This window comes from Bos grunniens, chromosome 9 (genome assembly GCF_055505025.1).
Source record: "Bos grunniens cultivar Pamir isolate PY7600 chromosome 9, Bosgru_T2T1.0, whole genome shotgun sequence".
Classification (NCBI taxonomy): Eukaryota; Metazoa; Chordata; class Mammalia; order Artiodactyla; family Bovidae; genus Bos; species Bos grunniens.
This window is the reverse complement of record NC_141173.1, coordinates 22,963,028-22,988,870: the sequence shown is the minus strand read 5'-3', so window position 1 is coordinate 22,988,870 and position 25,843 is coordinate 22,963,028. Positions and strand designations below refer to the sequence as shown.

Sequence of the window (25,843 nt, the reverse complement as noted above, 5' to 3'; positions counted from 1 at the left end):
CCGCTGCCCTGAATCCCTGAATGTGTGTATCCCTGAATGACCGGGAAAGCTCTGAGTACTGATTTAGGGGTTACACATAAATTTTAGCCTATTGGTGAATTCACAAATACGAAAGCTGTGAAAACTGAGAGTTGACTATATTTCCTTGAACATTTTCTGTTTTTCATGTTCTTCCTTCCTTCCTAAAATTTTGTTTCCAATTGGCAGCATGCCCATTGAAGATCTTTAGCATCTCTTGTGGGCCAGTTCTTCTCTTACTTTTACTTCTTACAGTTACTTCTCTTACTTTTTGTTTCTCTAAAAATATCTTCATCTGCCTTCATTATTGAGGGACAATGTCCGGGTTAACAGTTTTCTTTCTTCTGCTCTTTAAAGATACTGACCTACTGTCATTGTCATAGGTGGCGCTGTGGTAAAGAAGCTGCCTGCCGATGCAGGAGACAGGAGAGACGCTGGTTCGATCCCTGGGTCGGAAAGATCTCCTGGAGAAGGTAATGGTAACCCGCCTGGGAAATTCCATGGACAGAGGAGCTGGTCAGGCTATAGTCCATAGGGTCACAAAGAGTGGAACACAACTGAAGCGACTTAGGACACACACACATCATCTTCATGGTTTATGGTGTGAAATCCACGGTGATTCAAGTCATTCTTCCTTTTATATAATACTACATCTTTCTTGGAGTGCTTTCTCTTCATCTTTGGTTTTCAGCTATTGGACTATGATGTTTCTGGGCATAGCTATCTTTGAATTTATTCTGCCTAGGTTCTGCTGAGCTTCTTTCAATCTGTAAATGTATATTTCTCACAATGTTAGTTTTCCTTTAATATTTGATGATTCTTAGTTTTGTGCTCATCTGTGCACAAAAGAGATTAGAACAATATTGTTTGTGGAGGAAGCGCTGTCTGTTGTGGGGAGGAATAAGACCTGTAGCCACACCTGAATACCTGTCTTGCTTTAGGGGTATGAGGAAAGGATGGGTCATGTTGCTGAACAGGAAGAGCTAGTAGGTAGTGTTGAGGTATAAGTTTCCTGATTACTCCAGGTTTCACCTTCTGCATGGCCACTGTCCTCTCTTTTAAACTGAGGGCCCTATATTCTACCTGGAGGCAAATATCCCAGCTGTGCTCATTGAAGAGGGAGGCTAAGGAAGATTCAGTTAGCTTATCTGCTCCTGCTGTGATAGTCCAGTTAATCACTTTGCGGCTTAGTATGAATTTCTTTCTGCTCCTGACAGCCACCCTGGATGTGGAACACTTTCGGCACTGCTGTTGTCTTTTGTAGCAGTCCTGTTTTGTTGTTTTGGGGCTGTTACTACTTTCTACTGTCCAATCCAGCCTCCTATCCATCTTTCAGAGAATCCTCCTAAGTTCTGGACCATCAAGAGCCAACGTTCTTATTTTCCAACGCACTCACTTGTGAATTTTAAAATTCAATTTTAAAGATGCTTTTCCTGCCAGGTCTAGAGATTTGTGGCATGCAGTATGTGCCCAGCCTGCATTTTAAATCCAACCTGTTTTTCTTCTCCTCCTCCCCAATCCCCTCTCCTCCTCTTCCTCTTCCTCCCACTCCCTCTTCCTCCTCCTCCCACTCCCTCTTCTTAAAGAAACAGTAGTGATAATCTGATTTAATCACATAGTTAGGCAAAGAAGGAACACAAGCAAATCTAAGTTAAGGTGGGCTGAGAAACGAGCACTACAAATTCTCGTAGTAAAGGGGGAATAGAGTTTGTCCTGATTATAAAAGAATGCTAAGCTTGACAAATCCATAGATTTGATTTCTCACAATTTTTGTTGCCTCATGTAGGCTGTGAAATGGTCTTGAATTTCTCCAGTATTTGCCTTGAATTTTTGGGTTTATTGGTGGACTCTGCTTTCAAGCTTTTATATTTCTAAAGTTATATTCAAACACTGCCATCTTGTGGGTCATTTCTTGGGTCTCCCAATCCCACCTCTCAAACTCGCTCATGCAAATATATTCATCCAGAAGGTTTCAGGGATATCAACGTTTGTTAGGCCCACTAATAGCAGTACTGAGATATATATGAAGTCATTAAACTTCATAAGGCCTTTATGAAGGAGGTACTGCTAAGCCCGTCAGAGGTGAGGAAACTGAGGCCTAGAGTGGTTGTATAATTTGCCTTAGGTCTCAAAGCTGGTAATAAGAGAAGTAAATTTTTATATTCAGACAGTTTGCCTTCAGGACCTTTGCTTGTACTGCACCCACATATAAAACTAATAAATCTAAAAACAACCCAGTGTGACACAGTAATATGAATAAGCTATAAAACTAGTAGAGAAGAGAGGATAACTGTTGGGAAAGGGCATCAAGGAAGGCATCACAGATTTGTGAGGAGGTTGCCTCCTCTAAGTGAGAATTAGAAGGATAATTTTCCCATTGGGAGGACGCAGCAGAGTCCATAACCCCTGGATCTAATAGTATAGAAACACCCTCAGTTCAGTTCATTCGCTCCATCGTGTCCGACTGCGACCCCATGAACCGCAGCACGCCAGGCCTCTCTGTCCATCACCAACTCCCGGAGTTTACTCAACCTCATGTCGCTTGAGTCGGTGATGACATCCAACCATCTCATCCTCTGTCGTCCCCTTCTCCTCCTGTCCTCAATCCTTCCCAGCATCAGGGTCTTTTCAAATGAGTCAGCTCTTCGTATCAGGTGGCCAAAGTATTGGGGTTTCAGCTTCAACATCAGTCCTTCCAATGAAGAGTTATCTAATTTTATCTGCCACTGTACCCTGTCTTCTTTTGGGAAATTACTTGTCATTCTGCTTCAATTATTTGTTGTTTAGTTGCTAAGTCATGTCTGGCTCTTTGTGACTTCATGGACTGTAGCCAGCCCAGTTTCCTCTGTCCGCGGAACTTCCCAGGCAGGAATACTGGAGTGGATTGTCATTTGCTTCTCCAGGGGATCTTCCAGATTCAGGGACTGAACCCATGTGTCCTGCATTGGCAGGTGGATTCTTTACCACTGAGCCACTACAGAATTCTAATAAAAGCTGTCAGTCATGATGCCCTTACGGTTCACCTAATCTGAGACAATATCAGGGTACGTCAGGGGCCCTGAGATTTTTGTGCTTGAGGCAGAGGGCTCAGTGCTGTCTTTCCCAGTGGCAAAGCCGAGGTGGGTGTCAGAAAGCTGCTTCCAGCCAAGCGTTCTTACCTGGAAGGCAGTTTGGAGTAAAAGAAAATCAGGTCAAACAAAAAAGTTCTCATCATCTGTAGGCCAGCTGCATTGCTGATCTTCCGGTAGTGATAACCACTCTTACAAAACCTGAGCAGGTCTGGGTTATGGTTCATTGCAACCATACAAATTCTGATACTCTTTTTTCTGTCACCAGCTGAAGTAGGGGCAGTACTGTATTCCTTGTGTCTGTACAACTTCAATGGTAGCACAATACATTCTGATTATGAAGGATAGAACAATTAACATGAGAAAAATCGCATTTATGGAGTTTATTGGAAATGGTGTGGTTTAAACATCTCTGCAATGCTCTGTCTTGGTCTCATCTCAAGCTCCATTCCTGATGCATGGACTATTTTCCTACTTCTCTGCCTCTAAATCACTGTAATCTTCTAAAGCCATCTTTAGATTTCTTGCTTTAAGCCTAATTTAATTTTAAAAAATTGTTTCTTTTTTGGCCATACCATATGGGATCTGGGTTCTTAGTTTTCTCACTAGGAACTGAAACCAGTCCCTTGGCAGAGAAAACACGGAGTCCTAACCACTGGACCACCAGGGAATTTCCTAACCCTACTTTGGAGATTCCAGTCAACTATTTTTCTAAACTTCCATTTTTTTTTAACTTAATGAAGTAACTTTAATTATTGCAAATAAAAATGACAAATTCAAAATGATAGAAATTAACAATCACCAATAACCCACCACACAGATAATAATTGCTACTAGTATAGTTCTCTCTCTTCTTTCTTCTATGTGTCAGCATAAAGAGAGTTTTTTTTTTAATGGCTAATTTTGATCTCTTCCTTCACTAACCTCATCTCCAATGCATTTTTCATTTCATTTTCCTAATCATTGCAGTATTCCATCCTGCAAATTACCAGTATCTTTGAAGACATCTAATCTTCCAGGGAAATGGGGAGCAATCTCACATCCCTTGGCTTGCAGTGTTCTTTTTTTCCTGCTTCATCTTTTTATTATCTACTCATTCTTCCAATCTTAGTTCAAGTGTCACTTCTTTGGGATCTTCAATTTATCATAATAATATTTGCAGTTTTTGTACAAGTTGCAAACAATTCTTATGTGTGGGATTATCTGGGTCTATGTAAGTGTTTTGTTCACTAATTGGATCCCTATTGTTTACAAGTGCCTGACACTGGCTATTGTTAAAATGAATGGAATAATTGCAATGGAACTAGAATAATTCCACTGCTAAGGAAATACTTATTTATAAAAAGTAACGTCTACCATTTAGGAAGTGTTATTGTGTTCCAGGCACTCTGCTAAGTGCAATATGTCTCTATATAATTACATTTTAACAATGGTAATTGCATTGTTGCTCCTATTTTACAAATGAGGAAATAGAGGCTTCTAAAAAGCCAATTAATTTGCCCAGAGACTGATAAAATATTTGATCTTTGGTCAGTGCATTTATTTACATTATTTTTCTTGCCATTGCTAGCTTTTTTGTGCATGAATATAAAAGTCATCATACATAGCTTATTTTCAGAATCACTTCAACTAGTTTTTATAAACTAGTTTTTGTTACCTGTCAAAGAAGGGCACCTAGAATAAGGGGCAGAGACAGAACAGAGCTAGTTATTCTCTTCACGAACCAGCTGGATGTCTTTAGGCTTCCACAAAGCAGGCTCCTGAATGAGTTCAGCTGAATGGGCCGTCCCAAAGAAGACATTTAGTCCAACTCTGTCGTTTTACAGATGAAAGAGACTAAATGGCTTGTATAACTGACCACGTGGCAGAGCCGCACAGCTACCTCCTGACTTCGAGTTGTTTGTTCTGAGTCACCCAGCCCTCCCCGAACAAACATTGAACGGGCGCCTACTGTATTAGGCATTCCCAGGCAGGGTGTTTCTTTTTCGCTACCCTAGTATCGATTATTGGCTGCTTGCTTTTCCTCCCTCATTTTTCAGGCGACCATTTTAAAAAACAGCCCTTCCGTGCGGAGTTAAAGGGGGGCAAAAAGGACAGAGCCAGCCTGGCGTCAGGCAGAGTGGCGTGAGCTGGCGACTGGCGGGCCCCGGGTCGGCGGCTGGACCCGCAGAGCGAGGATCCAAGAAGTCCTTGACGCCTTCTGACCCAGGGAGTGACCCCCGCCCCGATCATCTGGGTGTGGGAGGGGCGATGCTGTCTCTCTGCCAGACCGCGCCCTGAGCTTTTCAGTGACCCCACTGGTAGGGCGTTGGGGAGGAAACTCAGGTGGCAGATGCCTACGCCTTTGATTTCTGTTGCGTGGTGACCAAGGCATCCGTCCAAGTTCCCAAAGTTCAGTCTCTACACCAGGGTTTATCGTGAACTGCTAAGTCTCCGGCTGTGGGGGCTAACAGGATTTCTCCTTGGGCGACAGCTGACGCGAGGCGGACATTTCCACCATCCCCCGTTGGTTTGAGTCCCCGACCGCGGCCTTCCCCAACCCCGCCGTCTCCCTCCGCACACCCCCACCCGCCAGCGCTGGCAGTCCCAAGGCCGGCGGGGTCAAGTTCCTTTAGGGCGCCAGGGAAAGGCCACAGTTTTGGTGCTGCCACGCGAGGCCTTCTGAGCAGACACTAGCCAATCCTCAAGAGGCATACATGAGCCCCAGCCAATCAGCGCCCGTCTTATTCCTAGGTCCCGCCCGCGCCGGCCTTTCCTCCCAGACCCACTTCCCACCCCTCTGCCAGGCGCCTGTAGACGCGGCTGTAGCTGCAGCCGCCTCCAGAGCTGACCCGGGCCTGGGGATCGGCCTCCACTGGCGCCCTTCACTTTCTTCTGCTGCCTTCACTGAGGATGAGTCCCTGCGCTGCCGTGCGCCCACCCCGCGGAGACCACTGGCGCATTTTCATCTAGCGACTGGTGAGGGAGGCTTCGGCCGCGACGGGACGGTGTGATCTTCCCGCAGGGTGCGGGGGACAGCGGGCAGGGGACTCCGGGCGCCGAGGCCGCCGGGCTCCGCGCGAGGCGGCGCGAGGCCGGCGGTGTGGCCCGGGTCCCAGCGGCCACCTCCCCGCCTCCTCTCTGAGCTAATGAATGGTGTGTGCGGGCAGCGCGCTACGTTGCGGTTCTCCTGCCACGCCTTCCAGCGACGTCGCGCTGCTCGTTTCTGGTGGTTGTCTCGTGTCACTGTCCCTTGAGCCTGAATGTGAAGCCATTCTTCGAGGCGTCCATATCCCTCAGCCCCTTCGTCGCGTCACAGAAGTTTTCGTTCACTCTGGGGATGATAACGATGAAGTGCAGAGTGAATCGACTGTTCTGTGAAAGGGACCCGTTCTTTTCTTGGGGGATGGAGGAGACAGGATAGAGGCCTTCTGTTCTTGTATCATGTTGCGGATTTCTAAAAAAAAAAAGTTTTAGTTCAGTAGCGAAATAAGTAACCCAGGACATCCGTGATTCCGTATTTCCAGCGTAGGTAATAAAACGTAAAGGGTGTTCACCAGACAGGTCAGGAAGTAGAAATTGATGTGACACCTTTTTTTACCCCCCATGCATGGAAGGTAGTGGGTTTGAAAGTCAAAATTTATCAGAATTGATAAAAGAACCAGTGATGCTATGCCCGTGATGTCCAAATTCACATCCTGCCATAGATCCTTGACCTTTTCACTGTCCCCCCCTTTTTTTTTTAAAAAGAAAACTTTTTAATTTTTATGTATTTATTTGGCTGCACCTGGTCTTAGTTGGGGCATCTGGGATCTAGCTCCCTGACCAGGGATGAAACCTGTACTCCCCGCACTGGGAGCCCAGCGTCCTAGCTACTGGACCACCAGGGAAGTTCCTGCCCTTTCTAATTTGAATTCCTTGATTTTTATGGATTTTAGAAACTGATATAGGGCAGAAAGAGCTGCTTTCTAAAAATAATTGTATTATAGATACTTGGAGAAAGTACAGATATTTAGTCAAAGCAGCTTATTTCAAGGAATTTTAAAAAATGGCTCTTCTATTATTTAAATTTATTTTTTTTAAAACTTGTGTCCACGGCTTTCAGTATCCTAAATTATACATTATGCTTCAAGATCATAAAGTTCAATAGACCATATTACGTAAGGAGCTCAGTGTTACTTGGTTAATTATTATAAATGATTTCGAAGTTAGCTTATTATTATTATTTTTAATCTTTTGGTTGTGTCCTGTGTCATGTGGGATCTTAGTTCCCCAACTAGGACCAGGGATCAAACCTGTACCCCCTGCAGTGGAGCACAGAATCTTAACCACTGGAGGGACCCCTAAGGAAATCCCTTTATTATCATTAATAGGGTGGTAATTCTTTGCCACCTCCAGAGATGTGCTTGCCCCCTAAAATTTGGGGAATTGTTCAATTGTGAAACTGGGTTTTGTGCTAATAAAATGTTGAATTTTTTCTCTTGTACCCAGAGAATAATTTAGAAAACATTAGAATGAAATACAGTATTGATAAAGGTAAATTATTTCCTAAAGTAGTATGTCTCAACGTTTTAAAATTAGGTGAAATATTTTCAGGGCTTACAGAAGGAATTTAAAATTTTAAACATTCTTTGATTATAAGTCACTATAATTTGTAACTTTGTAACAGTTAACATAGATACAAGTCTTTAGGGAAGATATTTTGATTTTAGAGAGCTCTTCAAAAAAAATTAAACCTACTGGTTGAATACATATTATAATATTGTGAGAAATATAAGTTAGTATCGCATTCCCTTCCCTCCCTTCAGGAACTTAAAATTTTTGTAGGCAAGGTCTCCACTCATAAGGCAAGTTGTTTTCATTTTACAGATGAAGAAATTTGGATTAGGGAGATTAAGCTACTTGAACAGGGTTTTAGATGGTAGGAATCCAATTCTTTTTTTTTTTTTAAGTGAAACATTAGGCAGAAAAGAGTTGTGCTCTCATGCTAGTTTGAATTACTTTTTAGGAGCCTTTTCTTCCAGGTTTCATTTGGCCAGTCATTTTGATTTGCCTGGTTCTGAGTCTGTATTCAGTATAGCTTAGGAACTTCCCATGTGTGCCCGCTCATCTCTTAGCCAAGATGGATTCTAGTGCAGAGGCTTATGGGTAGTTGACATCACTTACTGTGAGGTGATGCCTCCTCCCTTTTTGACCTCTAAGGAGCCTTTCATGTGTAGTCTGCAAGGTCTCCTTGACTTTGAATGAGGAGTAAGTGGTCTTTTATCTCTTACCTGGGCAAGGCCCAGACTCTTCCATCGTCCTGCTTTTATGGAGTTTCTGTCCACAGGGGAGAAACTGTTCAGTTCAGCTCAGTTCAGTCAATCAGTTGTGTCCGACTCTTTGTGACCCCATGAACCGCAGCACGCCAGGCCTCCCTCAGTTCAGTTCAGTTCAGTCGTTCAGTCGTGTCCGACTCTTTGCGACCCCATGAATCGCAGCACGCCAGGCCTCCCTGTCCATCACCAACTCCCGGAGTTCACCCAGACTCACGTCCATCAAGTCAGTGATGCCATCCAGCCATCTCATCCTCTGTCATCCCCTTCTCCTCCTGCCCCCAATCCCTCCCAGCATCAGAGTCTTTTCCAATGAGTCAACTCTTCGCATGAGGTGGCCAAAGTACTGGAGTTTCAGCTTTAGCATCATTCCTTCCAAAGAAATCCCAGGGCTGATCTCCTTCAGAATGGACTGGTTGGATCTCCTTGCAGTCCAAGGGACTCTCAAGAGTCTTCTCCAACACCACAGTTCAAAAGCATCAGTTCTTCGGCGCTCAGCCTTCTTCACAGTCCAATTCTCACATCCATACATGACCACAGGAAAAACCATAGCCTTGACTAGACGAACCTTTGTTGGCAAAGTAATGTCTCTGCTTTTGAATATGCTATCTAGGTTGGTCATAACTTTCCTTCCAAGGAGTAAGCGTCTTTTAATTTCATAGCTGCAGTCACCATCTGCAGTGATTTTGGAGCCCCAAAAAATAATGTCTGACACTGTTTCCACGGTTTCCCCATCTATTTCCCATGAAGTGATGGGTCCAGATGCCATGATCTTCATTTTCTGAATGTTGAGCTTTAAGCCAACTTTTTCACTCTCCTCTTTCACTTTCATCAAGAGGCTTTTTAGTTCCTCTTCACTTTCTGCCATAAGGGTGGTGTCATCTGCATATCTGAGGTTATTGATATTTCTCCTGGCCTCCCTGTCCATCACCAACTCCCGGAGTCCACCCAAACCCATGTCCATTGAGTCGGTGATGCCATCCAACCATCTTATCCTTTGACGTCCCCTTCTCCTCCTGCCGTCAATCTTTCTCAGCATCAGGGTCTTTTCAAATGAGTCAGCTCTTCGTATCACGTGGCCAAAGTATTGGAGTTTCAGCTTCAACATCAGTCCTTCCAGTGAACACCCAGGACTGATCTCCTTTACCAGGGACTGGTTGGATCTCCTTGCAGTCCAAGGGACTCTCAAGAGTCTTCTCCAACACCACAGTTCAAAAGCATCAATTCTTCAGCGCTCAGCTTTCTTTATAGTCCAACTCTCACATCCATACATGACCACTGGAAAAACCATAGCCTTGACTAGACGGACCTTTGTTGACAAAGTAATGTCTGCCTCAAATCCCCTCTGAGGGATATGAACCCCAAGAAATCTTTATTGGGAGGATGAAGGGCAAAGGTCTGTCTTCTCTAGCTTCTAGTTGGGGTCACAAAGCTCTTGTTCTGTCTTGGGGTGACTTCTGCTGTTATTTTGGCAGGATCTATTCCGAGGAGTGGCTGGTATCTCTCCATCACTATCATCTTAATGCAAAACTTAAAATTTGGAAGAGACAGACTTAATAATCTAGATTGGAAAAATCAGGGGCCAAATATCAATAAAAGAATTTTTTGTAACCAGGGGCCCAAGCAGGAGTAAGAACCAGGTTACATTTGGTAGCAGTTTTGATCCTGGTCTAGATAGAGTCAGAGCTTGGGTTACCCTGTCCAGGGAAATGGAGCTATTTGGTGTGGTCATACACATTTTCTTTGTCCTGTTAGCCTAGTATGATTGATGTAGGTGTCACAGACCCAGTTAGAAGTAGTTGGACAAGTGACAGTGTGAATGTTAATAGACAAAATTGGTCACATTTCTTTTCAGGAGAGTAAGTCAGAAACCCAGTCTGGCCCTGGTGCTTTGGGGAGACTTGTAGCCAAGTCGCCATTTGTCTTGTTTTACCTAGGTAGGTTTTAACTCTTGGTTTGGTTTTAACATATGGGTAATGAGTGCTATTGGTCCCTGCACATGTGTTTTCTCATCTTGCTAACATATGATTTAAAGCAAATTCATTGTCTAAAAATATAATAATTATAAGAGGAGGCCTTTAAAAAGTCAGGTTGTGGTCACCAGCTGCTAGCAGACATTCTTTTGAGACTGGTTGGTGGCATCCCAAGTTTGACACAGTTCAGAAAACTTAAGTTCTTAGTAATACAAGGACTTGTCTGAAATCTCATCCATAGTAGGAGCCCAATTCTTATGACTACAAGTAAGGGTAATTCTTTTCTGCCACACTATTCTAGTTCCTATTGAAGATTTCCTGACTGCATTTTGAAAGAGCAATTTGGGTAGAGAGAATAGGTAGAATCCACAGTTTTCTATCTGTGTGATTTTACATCAATTTACATCAAGCTTTTACATCAATTTCCTCTTTCTAAAGTAAAGGTAATATACAGGGCAATCAGTTCATTTATGTAAAGCACTATGCTTGTCCATATGAAAGTTCAAAAGGTGGTAGACGTAACGTTTGTAAACTGTGGACAAGTTGGCAGCCTTCTAAAGGTTTGAGTAAAAACGTTCCAAGCAGAAGGGACTTCAATATAGTTACTCCATTTTCTGATCTATATATATCACTATGTTTCTTTTTCCTTCATAACATTGTTTGGTACTTACATGTGCATGAATTGTCTCATTGATTTTTCAGAACAACTCAGGAGATAAATAGTTATTCCCTTTTTACAGGAAAGAGTTGAATCTTAGGTGATGGGTGATGTGCCCAGGGTAATTTATAACTTAATTAGTGGTGTATCTGAGTTACTAGCCCAGTGTTGTCTGAACTTTATGTGCTACATAATTGCCAGGTCTAACTGGCCTCCTCTTCTGAGGTCACAAAGCTATTAATGCATGAAATATATTGTTTCATTTTGGTCTTAAGTATTTCAGAGACTAGCATGATCAGATTTGTGTTTTAGGAATATAACTGAACTCTTAACCAAGTGTATACATAGGATTATGAGCCATTGTTGAGGGCTCAACCTCTACTGACTGGCACCTTTATAGTGAAGCAGTCTTCAAGGTTAACCATTGCCTGTAGCTAGCTATACTCCTCCACTCAATTTCTCATCAACACTTCATCACATATAAAACAAATCTTCACCTTTAATTTGTTTGTTCCTTTTGTTTTAAATTTGTTTTCTCTGATTTCTAAAGTATTTACCCTTACTTTTCTTCCTGGCTGCCCAAGCCAGAAACCTAGAAGTTATCACCACATCTAATCAATTCAGGGTCCTAAATATGTTTTTGATTGCCCACTTTCGTTATCCCTAAAGAAAGGCACATAAGACTGTCTATAATCTAGTGTATCCAGTATATATATATTAGGCATTATGCATTTCTGTTTTCTGAATTTCTTAATTTTCAGAATGGACCAAGGTAATTTTAGTGCTTTTATATTTACTCTTACTTCTGCCTCAAATGCCCATTAACCCCAGGCTGACATGTGCTCATCTTAAGTCTTCGTTTATACATATCCTTTGGGAAATCTCTCTATCCCTCCTATTGACTCTACATTCCTGTGAGTCACTTGTTATATCTTTACCATAGATTTTTAATCATGAGTTTTTTTAGTACTTGCTTAAATTCATTCCCTTCTACTAAGCAGTTCATTCCCCGTACTAAACTGTGACCCACTGATGGTAGACTATGTACTAGATAATAAATCTTGTTCGGTCAATACAGTTGTTAAATGAGCTGTATTTTCACTCAAGTATTATCGATGAATATCGAGAATAGACTTTTTCGAATTATCTAGAGTAACAGTGAAAACTGTCAGTCGCTTAGTTGTGTCTGACTCTGCAATCCCACAACTGTAGCCCTCTCTAGGCTCCTCTGTCCATGGGATTTCTTAGGCAAGAATACTGGAGTGTGTAGCCATTCCCTTCTCCAGGGGATCTTCCCAACCTAGGGATTGAACCCGGGTCTCCTGCATTGCGGGCAGATTCTTGACCGTCTGATTCACCAGGGAAGCCCTTAAGCTCTTTGTATTTTTATTTTTGCAGTACCTTGTGACCTGTAGATGCACTGAGGAGGCAGCATAGTGTTGTAGAAATAGCTTGGACTTTACTGTGAAATAGATCTATGTTTGAATCCTGAATCCTAACTCTTTGCTGATAGTGTGATTTGGGTGGCCTACTTAACCTCTCTGATGTAAAATATCACATGCCTTCAATAAGTATTGTTCAAAGCATAGATAAGATTAACACTAGGCATTGGGCCAGGAATTTAGGGGAAACATGAGGGCAGGAGGCAGGTTTGAGGATTATGAGCACATAGGTTAAAGTAACATGAAGACATTGAAACTATCCAAGGTGAGTGAGTATGAATTAGGAAAGGATAACTCAGTGGAACACTGAGAGAAGCCCAACACTTGAATGTCAGGGGAAGGGAAAATGCCTTTGGAGAAGTGGTAGGAGAGCGAGCCCATGCTGAAATGCTTCAGTGGTTCCCTGTCCTTTCAGTACTCCTTGGAGATGTGAATGTGGTGGTAATGATTCAACAGCAGGGACGTCAAGTAACATTATCCCCAAGTAATATTTGGCAATTTGGATGTCATTGGTAACCTTGGTATGTATGGTTTCCTTGGAGGAGAGTGCTCGGAAACCAGTGACAGAGATATTGCAAGAACAAATGTGAGCTCTGGGATAAAAGTTATCTTTTTGTTACTGAAGAAATGGTAGTAATAAAAACTACTATTTGTGGAATATACATTTGGTGGCAGATACCATACTGAGCAGCTTCATTTATCATTATAGTAACTCTGTGAGGTAGGTGGCATTGTCTCTGCTTTCAGGTGAAGAAATGAAGGCTTGGAGAGATTATTGTACTTTGTAGTTACATAATTGGTAACAGCTGGCATTGCTATATTTGAATTCAAATATGTAGGATTCAGAGAAGTGCCAGCTCTTAGTCACTTCCATATTTATGTTCATAGTACTCTGTATGTGCCTCTCTTGTTACATATTGTATAGCATCACTTTTATTTAGATTTAATATTCTTTTTTCCCTTTAAGTTTTTGAGTTATGTATCATAACAAATTAGGGAATTCTTTGCTCTTGTACCTTAATTATTGCATGTAGGTTTGAGTGACTGATGTAAGTGGTTCTTTTCAGGTATTAGGAAGACACTGAAAACACAAAATTTTAGAGCCTCAAAGGAATTAAGTACTTGTGACTGCTTTGCCACCTATCATGTTTTCCAGTTTAACATTTTAAACTACTTGAGGCTTTGGTACTTTGTCTTCATGTCTGCTAACTACCGAACACTTTGTTAGCTTGTTTACATGTAGTCTAGTGGAAACAGAACTGGAGCTAGAAAGAACTAGGAGTTCTCTAGTTCTGTGCTATCATTTCCAAATGGGGAAATCGTAATAGTTAGGAACCAGTTAGGTTTAGAAATTTATGACTTAGTGTGATTTGAAATGGGAGTGGAAAATATGGATTTGGAATGTTTTATGTCTGCTGCACAGAAGTTTTTCCTGTACATACATGTAAACTCACTTACGTCCCTCTAAATAGTCATGTAACTGTTTTTGCTCTGTCATTCATATAAATACAGAAGTTCCTTGATATCAGTCGGGTATTGGTTCTAGGACTCCAATGGTATAACTGAATCCGCAGATGCTTAGGTCCTGTATGTAAAATGCCTTAGTATTTGCATACAAGTATACTTTGAATCATCTTTAGATATCTAAATACAATGCCAATGCTATGTAAATATGGTTAAACCTTGAACAACATGGGTTTGAAGTGCATAGGTCGACTTATACTTGGATTTTTGTTAATAAATGTGTACTGCAGTACTACCAAGATCTGCCTCTGAAATTGCAGATGTGGAGCTGTGACTAGGAGGGGCCTAGCATAGCGAAAACTGGCTATGAGAGGGCCATTGTGTTGTTCAGGGTCAACTGTAGTTGAAAATGCCATGTAAATATAGTTGGTCAGCATGAGGCAAAATTAAGCTTTTGTTTTTGGAACTTCGTGGAATTTTTAAATACTTTGAATCCAAGCTTTGTTCGATTAACAGATGTGAAACTTGCAGATATGAAGGGCTGACTACATGTTTAAAATAAATTAAAATGAAATAAGTATTTTGGGAACTTAATTTGATACCTTGGAAAAGGTAATTTATGTAGAATTTCTCCTATAAAAGCTTTAAAATCTAGGCATTATAGATGGATTGACTACTCATTTAAAATCCAGAAGACAAAAATACTGAAAGGAGAAGATAATTAGGAGATGATAAATAAAAGGTGATGGAGAAATCCTTAGTGTGAAGTAGTCCACTCTAGATATAAAATTTCTAGTATATTATATTGGTGTTTAGTTTTCTAACACTGAAGAAACTGAAGATAAGTAGTTTATCAAGTGGCTGCTGCTGCTAAGTCGCTTCAGTCGTGTCCGACTCTGTGTGACCCCATAGACGGCAGCCCACCAGGCTCCCCTGTCCTTGGGATTCTCCAGGCAAGAACACTGGAGTGGGTTGCCATTTCCTTCTCCATCAAGTGGTTGACAAATAATATTTTATTTTTCCAGATCTGAAAGGGCAAAGCAAGAAACATTAGCATATTGGAAAAAGACTAGAGGCTCATGTATGATGGTTGAGTTTTCTTGACTTGCCTGTGGCCTCTCTAATCAACATATTAGCATTTATGTGTGTTTTTAAGATGTATGTTTATTTTAAAATGTGTACATGAACTTGGTAAAGCATTCAAAAGAGGTTTGTAGTAAAAAGTAAGTCTGCCTTGCATTTCTGTCTCCAGCCATGTGCTCTTCCCTGGAGCAACCACTATTAACCATTTTCTTGTATGTTCTTCTAAACATCTTTCATGCATATTTAAGCATAAACATGTGCTTACATATACATTTTCTCATAAGTAGTATTACACATGCATCTAGTTTTAAGAGACATTTTACAATTTATCTTGCAGGCTATTTCATATTAGAAAATATGTAGCTGCCTTTTTTTTTTTTGATACATGAACAATCTTTTGCATGGACATACCTGAACTATCTTAGCTATGAAGATTTTTTTCATGCATTGATGCAGTGACCGTTCTTGTACTTATGCCGTTTCACACATAGATATATTTTTACAGGATAAACTCTTAGGAGTAAAATTGCTTGAGTCAGAAGGAATGTGCATTTTACATTCTGGCAAACATTACTGAATTGCTGTCTCTAATAACTGTAGTGGTGTACACTCACCAACAATGGAGTAGAGTTTCTATTTCTCCACACCCTTGTCTATACATAGTGATATCAACCTTTTTGATCTTTGTCTTTTTGATAAAATTAGTGTCTCATTGTAGTTTTAATTTACCTTTCTTTTCTTTTGAATGAGATGAGTTTCTTTTTAAAAATTCATTTAAATCCACCCCACACCCCCTTTTTGTGTGAGAAAGTTGGTCATATTCTTTGACTTTTATTCTGTTGGTCTCTTACTATTTTGTATAGATGATATATTAAAGGAAAAAGTTTCCCCTTTTTTGTCTTTAAAGTTTTTTATGTATGTTTTAAACTGATGGAATTTATTGGAGTTTTATAACTTTTGGATTTTAAATCACATTTAGAGAGACTTTTTGTGCTTTGAGATTATAAAAAAGAGTCTCTTTGTTTTTCATCTAGTATTTTAATGTGTTATATCTTATGTTTGACCCATCTGGAATGTATATTGGTGTAAGGTATGAAATAAGTATTTATAGATTTTTTTTCCTCCCAGATAGCTATCCAGTTGTTTGGTTACTTGTTGTTTGGCATATTTTTAAAAATACTTATTTATTTAGAACCAGCACTGGGTTCTAGTTAGGGCACGGAGGATCTTTTTGTTGTGGCATGCAGGGTCTTTAGTTACAAGATCAAGTTTCTTGACCAGGGGTTGAACCTTGGCCCCCTGAATTGGGAGCATGGAGTCTTGGCCACTAGACCACCAGGAAAGTTCCAATACCTGCTGTTTAATTAACATCTCCCTCTGTGGTGAAGAACCTTCCAGGCAGAGAAAACAATGTTAGCACGGTACCTGGCATTTAGTAAATACTGACTGAGAAGAGTGTTGGTTATTGTGGTGGTGGAGGTGCTAGTGATAATGATTATTTAAATTCTTTTTTTAATTGGCTGCTCTGGGTCTTCATTGGTGCACGAGGGCTTTCTCTAGTTGCAGCAAGCAGGGAGTGCCCTTTAGGGCACGTGGGCTTCAGTAGTTGTGGCTCGTGGACTCAACTGTCTGCTGGAGGGCTTCAGAGTGCAGGCCCAGGAGTTGTGGCACACTGGCTTCGTTGCTTTGAGGCTTGTGGGAGTTAAACCCTTGTCCTCTGCGTTGGCAAGCAGGTTCTTAACCACTGGACCACCAGGGAAGCCTGATCATTCAGTTTTAAGGGGTAAAGTTTTCAAATGGGTTTCCTATAAAGACAGTAGCTTTAAGTGTGTTTATAGCTTGTGGAGGTATAACTGGTTAGAGTGTAGAAATACAGGAGAAAAGTAATGAGGGTTCTGGAAGAAAAGAGGCAGATTCCAGAGTAAGACACAGAAGTTAACCTTAAACATGAGACTGGAAAAACGCTGAGAGGATGATTGATACAGATACAGAATACTGTAGATGTGAAGGTGATGTCGATGCAAATAACCAGTGACCCATAGTAGGAATAAATGAGGGTTTTATTCCAACTCAGCTGCAGACTGTAGCCCAGGAAACAACATCTCAGTAACTTGGGAGGAGCCAGTATAAACATGAATTTTTTTTTGCTGGGAAATGCATACAGTCAAGCGTACATGTTGGTAAAAGAGTACTGCTAATCACAAATGACAGATACCTCAAGTAAATGATAGTAGTATTTCTCTGTGTGTGGGGAGGTGCGAGAATCTGGTCGTCTGACCTATCGTGGAGTCTGTAGATCCCCAGTGTAGATGCTTCATCCTGTTTTTCCCATCCTAAATTTTCCTCAGGACGTACTGTCAGTGGGTTACTGCAGTGGGTTGCGACTCAAGCTTTGTGTTACTGGATGGTGAGCCACACTCTTCTTTAATGGTAAAAGCAGATGTACAGTGTGTTTGACAGGCCATAAGACAGGCTGTTTTTAGTTAGCATAAATTTAAAGCCAAGTCATGTATAAGCAAGAATGACTTCTCCATATCTCAGTATGGGAAAATTTCTTCTATTAGTGAAAAGTTTTTGTTTTTTAAACCTGGTTAATTTTTTTTTTTTTTTTGGCAACCACAACAGAGCAGATAATGCAAAATGGTGGCCCCCTAAAAAACAATAATAAGGTGACCTCAAAATTCATTTCTTTGAAAGTTACATATGAAGTAGGGACAGGTGACTGCAGTTTCAGGGCTTGAAATCTCCTAAAATGCAGGAATAGCACAAAGTAATACCTCTCTCTTCCTTTCTGTCCTTTCTTCCCTTCCCTCATCTCTCTCACTCACACACACTCTCTCTCCTGTCAGATGACAAAATTTAAAAAAATTGGTAACAACTTCGCTGTTTTTTATTCAAGGGAAAATGACCCATGGATTGCTGGGAGTTCAATTCTCACTAGCAGTGAGGCAGGCTTCCAGGGGATTTTGGTCAAGAGAGAGAGAATTTTGCAGAATGTTGGAAGAGGCAACTCTGAAGGAGGGTATGCTTGACTAGGAGGTGGGGGTTTCCTACTGAGGCGTGCAGGTCCTATTTTGTACAGGGAGGTGAGTGCACCAAAGCAGAGTTGGAGGATTGATTGGTGTTAGGTTTCCTGGATGGGTGTATCTGTAACTGTGGGCTGACGTAGGCTTGGGTTTGTGATACACACAGGGCCTGATTAAATGAATTAACTTAATCACTCCCCATATACATACCTACCCATAATGCCTGGATCCTGAAGTAAAGTTTGAGTGAAGTCAAAGAACTTAGGCATACCTCGGATGTGAGAGACCCTTCCAGTCATCTGTATGGTGACGTAGAATCCAGGCAAACAAGCTGGAAGGGGGCTGCCAGCTGGATCCACTTCCTTTCCTCCTCAACTTTCTCGGTGGGGGTGGATGGAGCCACCTTTCAGACAGGCTTATAGTCAAGCAGAACTCGCCTCCCTCATCAAAACTGGGAGAGGAGGCCGAGCTTTTGTCGGTGAACCTCTTAACTTTGCCACAAATTCCATACGGAGAGTATCACAGGGGAGGAGGAGCAACTAAAGTCAGAGCCTGTCTTTGATTTGCTTGCTTGCTCTTGAAAGTAGGAATCAGAGGCACTTAAATAGGGGGATAGTTGTAAAATACTTGAGGAGAGTGAGAGAGATGCTGTATTTCTTACTTTGTTTCTCCTTCTCTTACAGGTCACCCTTGCAATTATGGATATTTAAAAGGATCAGACAGTGTGGAGGGGGAGTTCCCCTCCTCACTCCCCCTTGGTGCTTGACTTCAGGAATAATTTATAAACTGTGGAAAGTTTTCTTTTTTAAAGAAAGAACTTGTATTTGATATAAACTTTATAGAGCTATTTATAATTTTTTGATTTAAATGCCAAAATACATTGTACAAATCTATATAGTTTTATACTGTTGCCAGGAGGATTTAAATTATAACCCTAAGCAGGCCGTTTATTCTCTATCAGTCTTCCTGAATAGCAGCTTTGTGGCCTGGCTTTTTCATTTTTTAAAATTATCTGACTATTCTGAAGAAGGAAGCTGCATAAAAACAAATAGGATGAATTCCTCCATCCCTGACTGCACATCGAAGTGTCGCTCCCTGACGCATGCTTTGGATGTCCTTTCTGTGGTAACGAAGGGGAGTGAAAACCAGATTAAGGCCTTTCTATCCAGTCATTGTCACAATGCTGCAACCATCAGGGATGCCTTTGGTCGGAATGCCCTCCACCTTGTTGCCTCCTGTGGGAAAAAAGGAGTGTTAGATTGGCTTATTGAGAAAGGAGTGGATCCCTCGGTGAAAGACAAGGAGTCAGGATGGACAGCTTTGCATAGAAGCATTTTTTATGGGCATATTGATTGTGTTTGGTCTCTACTGAAGGTAAGTGTCATTTGTTTTTTTAAAACTTTTCGGTCTGGCATGTGTTTTTCTTAATCTCCACGAAGAGATTGGCGTTCTTATCAATTGACAAGAACTTGATATCTTTTATTGTAACCATTTTTAGAATTCAAATCTCATATATCCTTTTAATTTGAACTTTTTACAATGTGAAATTCTAAACATATACTAAAGTTTATAATGTAAACTATTGGCTAATTTTGTGTTCCGTATTTAATATGTCTCCACTGACTTTCTCCACCCCATGTTATTTTAAAGTAAATCCCAGACATTTTGTCATTTACACAGTACTATATATCAGTATTTTTAAAAAGTATGGTTTCCTTTTCTATACTTATATTACTAGCTACTTTAAAAGGCACTAGTTATTGAAATCATATAAGGACTCTGATTTGGGTAGTGTGTTCATCTCTTGTTTGGCTAGGGATTAAGTTTTTCCTGTTATTTTTGTTCAGTCACTGAGTCGTGTCCAACTCTTTGTGACCCCGTGGACTGCAGCACACCAGGCTTCCCTGTCCTTCAGTATCTCCTGGAGTTTGCTCAAATTCATGTCCATTGAGTCAATGATGCTGTCTAACCATCTTGTGCCCTGCAGCCTCCTCCTCCTCCTCCTGTCCTCAATCTTTCCCAGCCGCAGGGTCTTTTCCAGTGAGTTGGCTCTTCACATCAGGTAGCCAAAATATTGGGGCTTTAGCATCAGGTCTTCCATTGGATATTCAGGGTTGATTTCCTTTAGGATTGACTGGTTTGACCTCCTTGCTGTCCGTAAACAGTATGAAAAGGCACATTTTTTATAGTTGTTTAAAAAATTAATAATCAGAATCAGTTTTGCACGCGTGCTAGGGCGCTTCAGTCATGTCCGACTCTTTGCAACCCTGTGGGCTATAGCATACCAGGCTCCTTTGTCCTTGGGATTCTCCAGGCAAGAATACTGGAGTGGGTTGCCATTTCCTCCTCCAGGGAATCTTCCCAACCCAGGGACTGAACCCATGTCTCTGGCATCTCCTGCATTGGCAGGTGGGTTCTTTACCACTAGCACCACCTGGGAAGCCCAGAAAGTGTTAGTCGTTCAGTAGTGTCCGACTCTGCAATTCCATGGACTGTAGCCCGCCAGGCTCCTCTGTCCTTGGGATTTCCCAGAATCAGTTTATTTTAAATTTCCCATGAAGTAGATTAAATCTAGGCTTGTTGTACTGGTTAGACAAATAATGTTTTGAGATATACCCCGGTATCATTTCGTTAGTAAATGCAAGTTAAAAACTGTCAGAAATCATGAGTTTTAAATTGCATAGTTTTTTTTTTTTAAACTTTACATAACACAGTTTGTTTTTGTACCGGCATTCAGTCATGTTTGTGGAGGACCAGAGAAGAACAAAGCAGAACAAAGTTCCTGTCCTCAAGGAACTTGTGGTCACATTGTAAGACATTAGGGAGCTTATATTCTATTTTTGACTTCAAAACAATTGTTTGCATAGTGGTCTTTAGGTAGTAACATTTACTGATGAAAATTATTTTCCGTATGTATTAATAGCAAAATGTCCTTTTTGGAGCTAAACTATCTAGGTCTACCACTTACCAAGTCATCTTGGATGAGTTACTGAATCTTGAACCTCAGTTTCAACTATAAAAAAAAGGATAATGATAGTACCATCCTCACTTTTTTTTCCCCAGTGAGTTTCAGTGAAGAAAAACTTTTCTTAAGTATTAATAGTACTATTAATTCCTATTATATCTAAAACCTTTGTATATCAGTTTAGTTCCCTTATTATAACCTCTTGTATAGGAAGAGTTAGGTTAGTAAGAGTTATAGCATCTGTCAGCTCTGCTTTGGCCTCTCCCTGTAGTTTCTGCTGGAAACTGGGTGACCACCGACCCTTTCAAGCCTGAGAATGGCCTTCGGGTTTCTGCTGTGCTAGGGTTTGCCATTCAGGTGTGAGGATTTGGGTCTTCAGTTTGAAATAGGTTCTGGTATGAATTTTGGACCTTCCCTCCCTTTGGCTTTCATTTACCTTTAGAAATCCTCTGTCATCCTTGCTGCCTTGGCCAGGAGGGGCCAGGACATTGTGCCTTGGGCCACCTTGCTCTTGGCTTGACTGTCTGATTTTCATCAAGCGTCCTTCTGATCGGTGATAGACATCCAACGTGGATGCTTCCCACTGATAAAATATCCCATAGAAACGTCTTTCTTCCATGTTGCTGTAATCCATCTGCATTTGTTTGGTCCAGACTTCTTTCCTTTCCCCTTTTAACTCTTCTTTAATTGGAAGGGCTGCAATGATAGAGTTGTTTGTTGTCAATTTCGCTTCTGCTGGCAACTCTAGCATTTAAGGTGTTATGGATGAGCAGGAAGAGACTATACAGAAAAGCACATTTTAAATGAATTACATTTGATAAAAACTTTATAGTATGAAATTTTAAAATTAAGTGCTAAAATTGTACAATAACTATACACCCATGCTGTCAGTTCCCAGTTGCCAAAGATGAAAAACCTCAGCAGAAACTTCTTATGGAAGAACTAGCTGAATCATAAGCGTGTGTGGACTAAATGATAACCTGTTTGTAAAGTATTTGGAACAGAAATTTTTCTTTAGTGCCTGATGTGTGTTAGGCAGTGATCTCAGTGCTAGACATATTGTAATGAAAAAAAAAAAGAATCCTTTTTTGCTTGTTTTTTTTTCATTATGCTTAGATGCTATTTAGTAAGCTGGTGAATTTATCTCCTCTTTGGGGGATATGTAAAGAGTTGATCTTTAAATAAATGAGATAGACTACACACTGGTCCTTTACCTTTAGAGTTTAAAGTAAGCATATTAAAAAGTATCAGAGACCACCATATCTAGGGAACTCCAAAGGTAAAAAAAAGTTCCTAGTCCTTTATGCAGTTGGCGCTACTTAAGAAGATGCAAATAGGGTCCAGTAAAGTTTAGGATGAATTTATAAAACTGGTAAAGTAAAATCTGCAGGGATCTAAGTTTCTGGGATCCTATTTGTCAAATTCGTAACTTGGAACACTGCCCCGGAATCAGCCCTTTTTACTCTTATAAAAGTCAAAATTAGGTCTTTCTATGTGGATTTATTATATCTAACTTAGAAAATGGCAACATACATTTTTAAATTTATTAAGATCTTATTAAAAGATCACTTCTGAATTTTGTTTTATTTGTTAGCTCACTATCTTGAGTAGTTTTTGTTCATTGACAGTCCTTGTGAAATCAGTTGTCATTACTGTCTGGAACACAATGAAGTTAGAATTGGTATTGCTGTTTACTTGCTAAATCATGTCCATCTCTTTTGCAATGCTATGGACTGGGTTTTCCTGGTGGCTCCGTGGTAAAGAATTGATTCTAGTTTATTAAAATTCATTGTTACAAGATAAGAGGAGAGTCCCTTTCTTAAGTAACCCAAAACAGTGTTCCAACATATTATGGTTAAAGTTTAAAAATTTCATGGTTCCATCTCAACCTATAACTCCAGTGTGTGTGGATAGGCAGGGATTACTCACATCAGTCAAAATAGTTGTTGAGGGCTTCCCTGTGTTAAGTGATTAAGAATCCACCCTCCAGTGCAGAGGTCATGGGTATGATCCCTGCTCTGAGAATATCCCATGTGCCACGGAGCGACCAAGTCATGCACCACTACTACTGAGCCTGCCAGCCGCAACTGCTGAAGGCCATGCACCTAGAGTCCCTGCTGGGCAACAGGAGAAGCCGCCACAGTGAGAAGCACATGCACCACGGCAGAGAGTAGTCCCTGCTCCCTGCGACTAGAGAAAGCCTGAGCACAGCAGCGAAGACCTAGCACAGCCCCAAATAAGTAATAAGTCTTAACAAAAAGAAACAGATTAAAAAATAATTGTTGAATGCCTTATTAAACTGTCAACAAAATACTGTTATTTTTGAAAAGGAGTACATTTTGCATTTAAAAAGCTGTAATGTAATAGTAATATGAATTGAACATTGCACTTTCTCCTCTCCTCCCATTATATTTTAAAAGACAGTAAGTATGTACTAAGGATAGGGTATACTAACTGCCTTAAATAAATGGGATGGAAAATGTTCAAATTCTGGAGATATAAAACTATAGATTAAATTCATCCTTAAAACACACAAACGCTCACTGTCACATTTATTTGTGGCCACACCACACATCTTATGGGATCTTAGTTCCCCAACCAGGGATTGAACCTGTGCCCTCAGCAGTGACTTAAGACACAGTCTAACTGTAAGTGATGAGACAATGCTCTGAAATTGCACATAGAAAAGTTTAAGTGGAAAGATATAAATCACACAAATAGAAATAAAAAATGATTGTCTTCATGTCAATAGTAGATATAACAGAATTTAAGTCAAAAAGATGGAGCATAGGTGATCACATTATATACAGTAAGTTTGAAAAACATACAAAAAGTAAAAACTATTGTTTGCCATCGTGTAGAAGTCTTTATACCCCTTATCTGGATGTGGAATTTGGTTCTTTAAATACCAAAAAAAAAAAATGTGTATGTAGATACACACACACTCTCAGAGTTGGGCCCTCTAGGTAACTGACCTGTGTTACCATGGAAAACTTTCATATCTAGTTCATTTAGATTTTTGTTTCATTTTGGTTTTAAATGTTGCTTCTTTACATTTTATGGTTCTTCTTTATTCTACCAAGAATTGGATATTTGATTTGTCTTAGTTTTCTTCTGTGTGAGAAATAAATGTTTATGAGCATAGGAGATAATTGTTATTAGGTGTTTATTTTTAATGTTCTTTATAGTTTGATCATCTAACTTGATAAATATAAATGTTACTGATTATAGATAAATAGTTAAAAATATATGCATGTATGTCTATATCTATATGTACATTTTTTCCTTCTTTAGCATGGTGTTAATCTGTATATTCAAGATAAAGAAGGCTTGTCAGCTTTGGATCTTGTAATGAAGGATAGACCAACTCATGTAGTATTCAAAAATACTGGTAAGAAAATTCCATAAATATATTCCATTAAAGTAAAGTTTCGAAAATTTTAAAGAAATTTTATTGTTATAAAAATACCTGAGAAAATTTTTGTGTGGATATCTGCAAAGACTTTTACTCTAATATATATAGGTTGATAACTTTGATTTTCTTTCAGAACACTGAGGTTTATTTTATACTTTTTAATTTCAATCTACATTTATGTGTATAAGAGTAAAAACACAGCCTTGAAGAAAGTAGGGAAAACCACTAAGTCATTCAGGTATCACCTAAATCAAACCCCTTATAATTAATTACACAGTGGAAGTGACAAATAGATTCAAGGAATTAGATCTGACAGACAGAGTGCCTGAAAAACTGTGGACGGAGGTTTGTAACATTGTACAAGAGGCGGTGATCAAACCATCCCCAAGAAAAAGAAATGCAAAAAGGCAAAATGGTTGTCTGAGGAGGCCTTACAAATAGCTGAGAAAAGAAGAGAAGCGAAAGTAAAAGGAAAAAAGGAAAGAGATACCCATCTAAATGCAGAGTTACAAAGGATAGCAAGGAGAGATAGGAAAGCCTTCCTCAGCGATCAATGCAAAGAAATAGAGGAAAACAATAGAATGGGGAAGACTAGAAATCTCTTCAAGAAAATTAGAGATCCCAAGGGAACATTTCATGCAAAGATGGGCACAATAAAGGACAGAAATGGTATGGACTTAACAGAAGCAGAAGATATTAAGAAGAGGTGGCAAGAATACACAGATGAACTATACAAAAAGATCTTTATGATCCAGATAATCATGATGGTATGATCACTCACCTAGAGCTAGACATCTTGGAATGCAGAGTCAAGTGGGCCTTAGGAAGCATCACTACAAACAAAGCCTAGTGGAGGTGATGGAATTCCAGCTGAGCTACTTCAAATTTTAAAAGATGATGCTGTTAAACTGCTGCCCTGAAGCAAATTTGGAAAACTCAGCAGTGGCCACAGGACTGGAAAAGGTCAGTTTTCATTGCAGTCCCAAAGAAAGGCAATGCCAAAGAATGTGCAAACTACTGCACAATTGCACTCATCTAACATGCTAGCAAAGTAATGCTCAAAATTCTCCAAGTTAGACTTCAACAGTATGTGAACTTCCAGATGTTCAAGCTAAATTTAGAAAAGGCAGAGGAACCAGAGATCAAATTGCCAACATCCATTGAATCATAGAAAAGACAATTCCAGAAGAACATCTACTTCTGCTTCATTGACTACGCTAAAGCTTTTGACTATGTGAATGACAACAAACTGGAAAATTCTGAAAGAGATCGGAATACCAGACCATGTTGCCTGCCTCCTGAGAAACCTGTACGCAGGTCACGAAGCAACAGTAAAAGCTGGACATGGAACAATGAACTGGTTCCAAATTGGGAAAGGAGCACATCAAGGCTGTATAGTGTCACCTTGCTTATTTAACTTCTGTGCAGAGTACATCA

General features: G+C 40.3%; 1 protein-coding gene across 7 annotated transcripts in view; it reads left to right on the top strand.

The window, feature by feature from the left end:
• The first annotated feature begins 5,870 nt into the window (after positions 1-5,870).
• Positions 5,871-25,843, top strand: part of IBTK (inhibitor of Bruton tyrosine kinase) — a 94,301-nt gene continuing 74,328 nt past the window's right edge. For all 7 annotated transcript variants that reach the window (XR_015132646.1, XR_015132647.1, XM_086316928.1 and 4 more), the window contains exons 1-3: positions 5,871-6,044; positions 18,710-19,400; positions 24,286-24,382. Coding sequence is in view for 5 of the 7 variants with exons in the window: in XM_086316928.1 (XP_086173054.1) it covers positions 18,894-19,400; positions 24,286-24,382 (604 nt within the window). In the remaining 2 variants the exon portion in view is untranslated. The remainder of the gene's footprint in view (positions 6,045-18,709; positions 19,401-24,285; positions 24,383-25,843) is intronic.